Source organism: Aplysia californica, unplaced genomic scaffold (genome assembly GCF_000002075.1).
Source record: "Aplysia californica isolate F4 #8 unplaced genomic scaffold, AplCal3.0 scaffold00250, whole genome shotgun sequence".
Classification (NCBI taxonomy): Eukaryota; Metazoa; Mollusca; class Gastropoda; order Aplysiida; family Aplysiidae; genus Aplysia; species Aplysia californica.
In genome coordinates this window covers 1-9,928 of record NW_004797520.1, presented here as the reverse complement: position 1 = coordinate 9,928, position 9,928 = coordinate 1, and the positions used below count along the sequence as shown (strand labels likewise).

Genomic DNA, 9,928 nt, shown 5'->3' with positions numbered 1-9,928 from the left:
GCTTTGAGCAATGCTGCTGTGTAACAAATGGTCGCTGACTTGGGCAGGCTGATATCTGGGGACACAGCACAGCGGGGACATTTAGTTTTTGTAAGAGTTTCACGGCACTTGTAACAAAATTAGGTCATATAAGTGCTGAGGATTAGAGGCGTTACACGAGAGCAACAAACATAAAAAGAAAGAGGAGAAATAAAAACAATAGATGTTTGATAGGAAAGAAGATGCAAGCCACACCACAGCACCCGCCAACCACCCATTTTAGTAAGAGTTTTACGGTACTTGCAACACAATTAGGTCATATAAGTGCCGAAGACTAGAGGTGTTACAAGAGAGTAACAAACACAAAAAAGAAGGAGGCGATATCAGGACGATAGATGTTCGATAGGAAAGAAGGAGCAAACCACACCCGAGCACCCGCCAACCACCCACACTAAGGGTTTTACAGCACTAGAAAACAGAAACGGTAATTTCCCCATGCAAAAACCCACTTCCATACTCAGACCCTTACAAAAAAACAACATATCAAATACATTTTTTACATACTGTTTGTAACAACCACAACAGCAAAAATAACAGCACCAGCACTCACCATCAACACAACAACATCCACAACAACAACCACCAATCAACAACAACAACACCGCCGCCACTCACCATCACTCACAACAACGCCACCACCACCATCATCACTCACCATCAAACCTCAAACCTGGCCAGCACCGCCACCACACCCACAACAACAACCACAACAACAACAACAACCACAACCCCCACTCACCATCAAACCTGGCCAGCACCGCCTGAACATCGGCGTAAGCCTGTAGCTCCAGCAGCGCTTCTATCAAGTTTTCGTGAATGTTAAAGTTCATGATGGGCGACTCTTTCAGCAGCTGGCACAGGGAAACAAACAGACAAACAGGGAAAACATGTGAGGACAGTTTTAGTAAGGTTTTATAATTTTTTACTTTAGAAAGAGTTTTTTCTTTTCTTTTCGTAAGAGTTCTACGGCACTTGCAACACAATAGGGTCAGATAAGTGCTGAAGATTAGACGTGTTACAAGAGAGTAACAAACACAAAAAAGGAGGGGAGATAGAGAAAATTGATTTTCTATAGGAAAGAAGGAGCAAACCGCACCAGAGCACCAGCCAACCACCCACTAATGTTTTACGGCGCTCGCAACTGCATAAGGTCATATGAGCGCCAAGGGGTGGATGTCAAACAGAGAGGTCCAAACAGGGTATCAGGCTTACTCTGCTCACCTCTCTTTTAGTTAGAGTTTTACGGCACTTGCAACACACAATACGGTCTTATAAGAGCTGAAGATTAGAGGTGTTACAAGAGAGTAACAAACACAAAAAAGAAGGGGGAGAGATAAGGACGACAGATGTTTGATAGGAAAGAAGGAGCAAACCACACAAGAGCACCCTCCAACCACCCACGGAAAACATGTGAGGACAGTTTGTATCTGCATATGAGCATAACAAATATTACCGACATATTTTATTTTTCTCAGCCTTTCTGAACAAGGCCAATCAAAGCCAATCAAAGCCACTCCCTTTTTGGGTTTCACCACTTCTCCTTAATAAAAAAAAATTAAAAAGGCAAAATCAACCTGACCAACCAAAACAAAGCAAATATCTTTAGAGCTTTTTAAATAAAAAGTACATGCTCATTTAATTTGTATTCCTAAACTCAATATCAGCCCCCCCCCCCCCCCCCCTCTCTCCCAGTCAGTCATTCTCTCTCTCACTCACTCACACACACACACACACACACACACACACACACACACACACACACACACACACACACACACAGAGGAAAAAACTTGCTTCTTCAAGTCCTCCCCTCTCACAATTTAACATAAAACTTAACAACTCCTAAATCTCAGCAATCAAAAAAAAAAACGGAGAACATTTTTCATGATCTATAAGCCACTCACATCTCTCATCATCTTGACGGCCTCCCTTGTGCGGCCCAACTTGCGAGCACACATGGCCAGCCGTCGCTTGATGTAGACCAACACGTTCATATCTCGCCCTGGACAGACACAGACACATGGGTTGATTGGTTGTTTGTTAGTTTGTTCATGTCTCACCCTAGACACAGACACAGACACATACACAACAACAGACACATGGGTTGATTGGTTCGTTGTTTGTTTGTTAGTTTGTTCATGTCTCACCCTAGACACAGACACAGACACATACACAACAACAGACACATGGGTTGATTGGTTGGTTGTTTGTTTGTTAGTTTGTTCATGTCTCACCCTAGACACAGACACAACAACAGACACAGGGATAGATTGGTTGTTAGTTTGTTTGTTTGTCTGTTTGTTTGTTTGTTCACGTCTCGCCCTGGACAGACACACGGATGGACTGGTTGTTTGTTTGTTTGTTCGTTCATGTCTCGCCCTAGACACAGACACAACTAATGTTGTCTTGTCCTGGATACAGACACACACATGGATTGGTTGTTTGTTTGTTTCTTTGAGCAAAGAGAAGCTAACTGACGTAAAAACAGTCATTTACGCCTAAGAAAAAGTACATAAAAAAAAAGAAGTGTGAATTACCCTGACAACAAAAGTAAAAACACCACAGCTTGAAAAGGAAGATGAATGCTATTTTGTACGTATTCCAATGTCTGACATTTGGGACTTTTAGTCACAGCAATCAAGGCTGTTGAAACAATTTTCCCCTTTGAGCCCAAAATTATTAATGATTCCTGCCCATGTTTGGTAAAATTTCCATTACATTTTCAACCAACTCCCATTTTTGCAACGGGAATCCAAATTGATTAACGTCAAAACCGGAAAACAGGAGTAAGTACAAGATGGCAGTAAGCTGACGTTTAGTTTAGTAAGAGTTTTACGACACTTGCAACACAACAAGGTCATATAAGTGCCAAAGATTAGAGGTGTTACAAGAGAGCAACAAATAAACAAAAAAAGGAGGAGAGATCAGGACGATAGACGTTAGTTAGGCAAGAAGGAGCAAACCACACCAGAGCACCACCAACCACCCGCTAAACTGACGCGGGGCATAACGTACTGTGTAAGGCTTCCTGAGTGGAGTTCTGATGCTGCGTGGTCTGTGACTTCCTGTAGCTTGTCTCTGCTGCCTTGTACGCCTGCTTGAACATCTTCTCACACTGGGGGGGGGGAAGAAAACACACTCACTTGCATGAATACACCGATACAACTTGACACCATAGTCCAAATACTTGTCCCACCTCTCTTAATAATAATTCCTGGGTTGTTTTCCTAAACAATTTGCAATTGATCACCACTAGATCTATTAACAATAGTTCAAGAATCTTTTAAAAAAAAAAAAAATTTCAGCATCTAGCAGTCATAATTCCTTTTAACTTATTTTCATCTTATTTGATAGAAAACTTTATCTGACATTTTTAGTTTCAGTAGTTTTTACGGTGCTCGCAACTGCATAAGGTCACCTGAGCGCCATATATCTGACATAGCAAAAACAAACACGTACACAGTTTATCTAGAAGGAAATAGGTGTACTTTCAACAAACTGTCCCTCCCAATGTTAGGAAGAATCATATTTACATACTCCATCCCAAGTTTAAATCGAGTTTAAAACGTCTTTCGAGCCAGACGTCTCAGCAACTCAAAAGTGGCCCTACTGGAAGTGGAGAAACCCTCGAGGTACTAGTAGGTCAACTAAGTTCTCAATTGCAGGCTCAAGTTTACTTTTACCCAGTACAACTGTGGCCTAAAGTCACATCTAAAAGTGCTTAGTTTTTAGCTTTAGTAAGTGTTTTACGGCACTTGCAACACAATAAGATCATATAAGTGCCGAAGATTAGAGGTGTTACAAGAGAGTAACACACACAAAAAAGAAGGAGGAGAGATAAGGACCATAGATGTTTGATAGAAAAGAAGGAGTAGACCACACCAGAGCACCCACCAACCACCCACGAAATCTAAAAGTGCAAAACATGACCTACTTCCAGTATCGTGGTGGTCTCTTCCTCTGCCAGCAGGACCATCGCCGTCGCACACCTTGATCAAATTGGTGAGAGAGGAAACAAGAGTTACAGGACAGTCGCTACGAGTACAACAAATGTCTTAGTATTTGTTTTAGTAAGGTTTTATGGGGCTTGCAAATTAGTTTAGTAAAGAGTTTTACGGCACTTGCAACACAATAAGGTCATATAAGTGCCGAAGATTAGAGGTGTTACAAGAAAGTAACAACAAACGTAAAAAAGAAGGAGTACAGATAAGGACGATAGATGTTTAAGAGGAAAGAAGGAGCAAACCACACCAGAGCACCCGCCAACCACCCACTTGCAATTTAACTGCATAAGGTACAACAAAAAACAAAAACCCATTCACTCAGATTTCCAAACATATTGCAAAATATATCATTACATTGAAGAAAGTGGGAGCACAAAAAAGCAAGTCAAGAGAAATAAAAATTACCAATACTAGTTCATGGCCTTTTCAACGAAAACATTGATGCCTTATACTAGACATGCTATGACACACACAAATATCAATAAACAGGACATCACTTACTTTTTTGCTAATTTTTAAACAAACAGCTTACAAATCAGGAACACACCAATAAACACACACCCACTATTGAACAAACCACAACATCAGCCACACAAACACACAAGAGAACTCGTATATATAGACTCAAAATACACATACAGATGTACAAACACACACACACTCAAAATCAATGTACACAATGTTTTCATACTCTGGGCTCTAAGGCACTGAGAGCAGCCTTAATTTTGAACTGAGCAAACACACACACACAGACTCAAACACAAACACACTCAAAATAAATGTTCGAAGCAAGTCTTTCACACTCTGGGCTTTCTCTAGGGCACTGTGGTCAGCTTTGATCCTGGACTGAACGTGCACGCACGCACACATACGTACACGCACGCACACACACACATAAAGGTTTTCTTACTCTGGGTTTTTCTCGAGGGCGGTGTGAGCGGCTTTAATCCTGGACTGTGGGTTCCTCTCTCTCCACGCCGTCTGCATTACTGAGGGGGGGGGACACACAGACAGAACAAGCTTCTCAATACACCAATAGACGAAATAGAAATAAATTTCACAATACACCAATAAGCGAACAAGAAATAATTGTCTTCTAAATACATGAATAGATGGGGGGGGTTTCAGTTGAAGACAAACACAATTTGTCAGTTCGACGTGAGGGTAACGGAATAATGTAAAAAGTAGTTTTCCACCTCCCATTCATAAAATAAGTTTTAATTAAAAGTGTCCCTCACACATATTATGATGTCACAGGGACCATAGATGAGAGGCCGGTACTTGTAGGTTACGTACAAATGTATTGATATGATGCAAATTGTAATGTGTCAAGAAAACAGAAAAAACCAAAAAAAACCAAAAACACAACAAGAAAAAGAGGAATTGTTTTGTCGGTGATGATGATGATGATGATGATGATGATGATGATGATGCCTGGCTCGCTCCGAGTCATTTCCCTCTAGCCTGTAACCACACGTAATCTTAAGACCCTCTGTGTTAGGCCCATTTCCCTGCTAGTATACAGCCCAATTTAGTTTTTCTCTCAGTTGCTCCCCAGGAAGCCCTAGACGTGAAATGTTGAGCTGTGTCTATTAAACAAATTTTAAACATTTTATATAGTTATGTTATTTTGTCGGAAATTCAAACAAGACTCTCCCTCCTACTCTGCTTTCCAAACAAAGATGATGATAATGATGATGATGATGATGAGATGATAATGACAACGACGATGAGACGATGAAATGTAGCAGTACAGTACTCACTTTCATACTCTGGCTTTCCCGTGTCGGCGTCGCAGGTGAAGTAGGTCTGGTGGTCCTGTGCCGAGAGGTTCATGTCGTAGTAGGTGAGCGGCTCTTTCCCCGTGGCCCAGTTGAAGCGCTGGTACTCCGAGCCACGGAACAGGTTGAGGGGGTTACGCCAGACTTTGCACTCTGTGTGGCACACGCGGGGGAAACGAGAGACTGATTAGGCAGCATGATAGCACTGGGGGTAACTATAGCTGTCTACCTACCACATATCACAGTAACAATACACTCAGTGAGATTGAGGATTTGATCAGTAAAAGTGAGAGACTGATTAGGCAGGAAGATTGCACTGGTTTGGCATTAACCACAGCTATTTCCTACAACATATCACGTTATAACAATGCACAAGGTGAGACTGAGAATTTGGTTTGAACAGCATATTAAGAGTAAAAGTGAGAGACTGATTAGGCAGCATGATTGTAGAGGCCTGGCATTTACCACAACTGTCAGCCTACCACAAATCATATTCACATTATAACAATGAACATGGTGAGATTAACACGATTTTGTCTGAACAACATTTGCAGCAAAAGTGCGACTAATTAGGCACCCGGACTGCACTGGTGTCACTAGAGCTGCTGTCCACAGGGTCCAATCACGTTCACAACATAGATCACATGTACAATGCATAAGGTGAGGTTTGTAATCTGTACAGCTTTTGGTTTAAGTAATTATATGTAAGTTTAGTTTTAATAAGAGTTTTACGGCACTTGCAACACAATAAGGTCATATAAGTGCCGAAGATAAGAGAGTAACAAACACAAAATAGAAAGAAGGGAGAAAAGGATGATAGATTCTTTATAGGAAGGAAGGAGTAAACCACACTAGAGCACTTGCCAACCACCTGCGTGATTATGGTTAGAGTTTTACAGCACTTGCATTAGTTGCAACACAGATAGGTCATAGGAGTGCTGAAGATTACAAGTATTGCTAGATAATAACATACAAAGAAAAGAACGAGGAGAGATAAGGACCAAAGATGTCTGATAGGAAAGAAGGGAGTGATCCGAGTGTAAACATTTCTCAAAAATTCAGACTGAAGTTGTTTTATAGCACTCCTTAGACATGAATGGTTCCAACGAAAATAGTACACAAACAAGTGACAGCCAAAGCACAGGACTCTTCTTTTGATCACACATTTCTAGTACTTGTGAGTGTTCGCCTCATTGACTATCTTATACCTCATACACTTTAAGTAGTTCCACTCAAGGAAAGCTATTCTTTATAAGGTTTCCGGCTGAAAGTGGAAGCCTGTTGTCTCTGATATTCATAAAAGAAACAACTACTGCACAATCAAGATGTATTTTTAATTCTCATTATTTGATGTTATCAAAAACACCTATCTAAAGATGTAAGGTGGTTAATGCTTAGAAAAAGTAAGGAAATTAGCTGAGTTTTTTTTTCCTTTTCTTTTTTAAAAACTCAATAAAACATATTTAGTTAGTTTAGTTTAGTAAGAGTTTTACGGCGCTCGCAACTGCATACGATTAAACATATTTGAAGTAAACTGTTAATACGAACTTGGAAAAAAATCTTGCCAACCACCCCACACCCCTCCACTTCGCCATTTCCCTTCTCCCCCCCCCCCCCCCCCCCCCATTTACAAACACAAGTATCACTAAATCAGAGACACACTCAGCCAGCCTTGAGAGCCTAGATGACCAAGCACTCACGCTACAAAGGAAGAGGTAGACTACGCTAAAGACGGATTGAGGGAGTCAAGGAAACCCTGAGAAACTACAACATCTCTGGTGAAAGAGCTGCACAGAGTTGTCCGACCATCTCCCCTCTACACTTAACGGCAACAGAGGAGGAAAAAGGTAAGGTAAAAATAGAGTAAATACCCAACCTATCAACGTTCTGGACATAGACATCTGTTTTACTGTGTCGCACAGATCCCAACAGTAACATTATCACCAACAACGTTCTGGACATAGACAACTGTTTTACTGTGTCGCACAGATCCCAACAGTAACATTATCACCAACAACTTTTTAAAGTTAGTTGTAGTAAGAGTTTTACGGCGCTCGCAACTGCATAAGGTCATACGAGCACTCTCAACAACGTTCTGGACATAGACAACTGTTTTACTGTGTCGCACACATTCCAACAGTAATATTATCTGAATTATCACCAACAAAGATTGTTATTCCGCAAATTAGGTGAGCTCGTAAAACAAATTCAAAATTATATATCAACACAATATTGTATGAAGAAAAAAAAAAGAAAGAGTTTTATTCAAAATTAGCCTTAGAAACAAGTTTCAGGGGTTTTATTTCAAATTTATAACAGAAATGGAACCGGAGTCCCTCAAAACTGGAAAAACTGTTTTTCACCTCGGAAAATTACGGGCTCCGGAATGCGTCTTTGAGACTCCTTGACTTTGTCAAACAATGATCCTGGAATATTGCGGTAACTCTACAGTTTCCTGGCACACAGTTTGTTCTTTTCCCGATTGTACTTGTTTGTTTGTTTTAGTTTTAGTAGAAGTTTTACGGCGCTCGCAACTGCATAAGGTCATATGAGCGCCAGAAGATTAGAGGTGTTACAAGAGAGTAACAAACATAAAAAAGAAGAAGGGGAGATAAGGACGATAGATGTTTGATAGGAAAGAAGAAGCAAACCACACCAGAGCACCCGCCAACCACCCACGTTTGTTTGTTTGAGTATAGAGAAGCATATCGACACAATAATGGCCAGTTACCAGCTGATGATGGAGACAATCAGCCTGCCCACACTGAAAAGGACTCTCATGAAGAGGGGCGAGGAAGCATGGAGCGCCCCGTCTTCCTAAGACCCCAGTTCTACATTCAAGCTATTCAAGCAATGGCCATTTAGTGCTGGGAACAAGTAAGACAGACAGACAGACAGACAGACAGACAGACAGACAGACAGACAGACAGACAGAAACAACAGAGGAGGAAAATAAAGAAGCAGGACCTACCAGTGGCGCCATGCAACAACCCACTTTATTTCCTGGCAGACAGTTTGCTCTTTTCCCGATTGTATTTGTTCGTTCGTTAGTTTGTTAGTTTGAGTAAAGAAAAGCACATCAACACAATAATAGCCATTTAGCGCAGGGAACCAGTAAGACAGACAGACAGACAGACAGACAGAAACAACAAAAAGGGAAAGTGAAGAAGCAGGACCTACCAGTGGCGCCCTCCAACAACCCACTTTTTTTTGTTCTCTCGCCACTCTGTTTCTTGGTGAAATGGAATCATTTTTGGGCAAAACAGCACCCCCACCACCTCCCCAATGTAATTGTAAAAGTTTTCCGTCCCCAACAGCACCCCAACCACCTCCCCAACGTAATTGTAAAAGTTTTCCGTCCCCAGCAACACAATGTCCACCATTTGAGAAACGGAGATAACTATGCTTTCAGATGGTAATTTTACTGGACGAAGGTATGAAGACCAGATTCTCAGGTTATTTCTGGACAATATCTAAGTATCTGTAACAGCCGTACCACGAGACACTTTAGAATAGTTTACAACATCTGTCTATTTATTCCATTTTGTTGTTCGGTATGGGAGGGGAGGGGAGGGGAGGGGAAGGGAGGGGGAGAATTGCTGAGAAAGAGAGACACTCTTATTGCCGGCCGGCCACGTTCAAGTGGCTGGTGTGTTGAGAAAGAGGGAGACAGGGGGAAGGGTATCAAAGAGCCCTGTGAAAGAAAGGAAATAAGAAACACTCTCTAGGACCTGAAAGAAGCTCGAAAGGAAGAAAGAAAAAAAAAGAAAGAAAGAAAGAAAGAAAAAAAGAAAGAAAGAAAGAAAAAAATGAAAGAAGCTCGAAAGGAAGGAAGAAAGAGAGAAAGAAAGAGAGAAAGAAAGAAAAAAAGAAAGAAAGAAAGAAAGACATAAAAAACAGCACCAGCAAATCCCCCCCATCCCACCCTCCAAATCTCCAACCAAGCACTAAACTGGAAAAAAACAACCCCACCCCCGCTCACTAGTTACCAGCCAAAACGAAGCAGGTAAAATTGTGAGAGCGCTCAGCTCATAACACGCTAACTTGAGACCAAAAAACAGTTCATGGAGAGTACAGCAACAGGTGACCTGTTTAGTTTTTTGG

The 9,928-nt window shown here is 41.3% G+C and overlaps 1 protein-coding gene across 1 annotated transcript in view; it reads right to left on the bottom strand.

Annotated features, from left to right (window-relative positions):
* The window catches only part of LOC101851740 (suppressor of tumorigenicity 7 protein homolog), a gene marked incomplete at its 5' end in the record, with an annotated part of 18,117 nt that extends 12,140 nt beyond the window's left edge, over positions 1 to 5,977 (bottom strand). Inside the window, 7 exon segments of the mRNA XM_013083708.2 lie at positions 1 to 55; positions 779 to 890; positions 1,944 to 2,041; positions 3,055 to 3,154; positions 3,974 to 4,028; positions 4,954 to 5,032; positions 5,807 to 5,977. Coding sequence (XP_012939162.1) covers positions 1 to 55; positions 779 to 890; positions 1,944 to 2,041; positions 3,055 to 3,154; positions 3,974 to 4,028; positions 4,954 to 5,032; positions 5,807 to 5,977 — 670 coding nt within the window.
* Between the last annotated feature and the right edge of the window lie 3,951 nt (positions 5,978 to 9,928).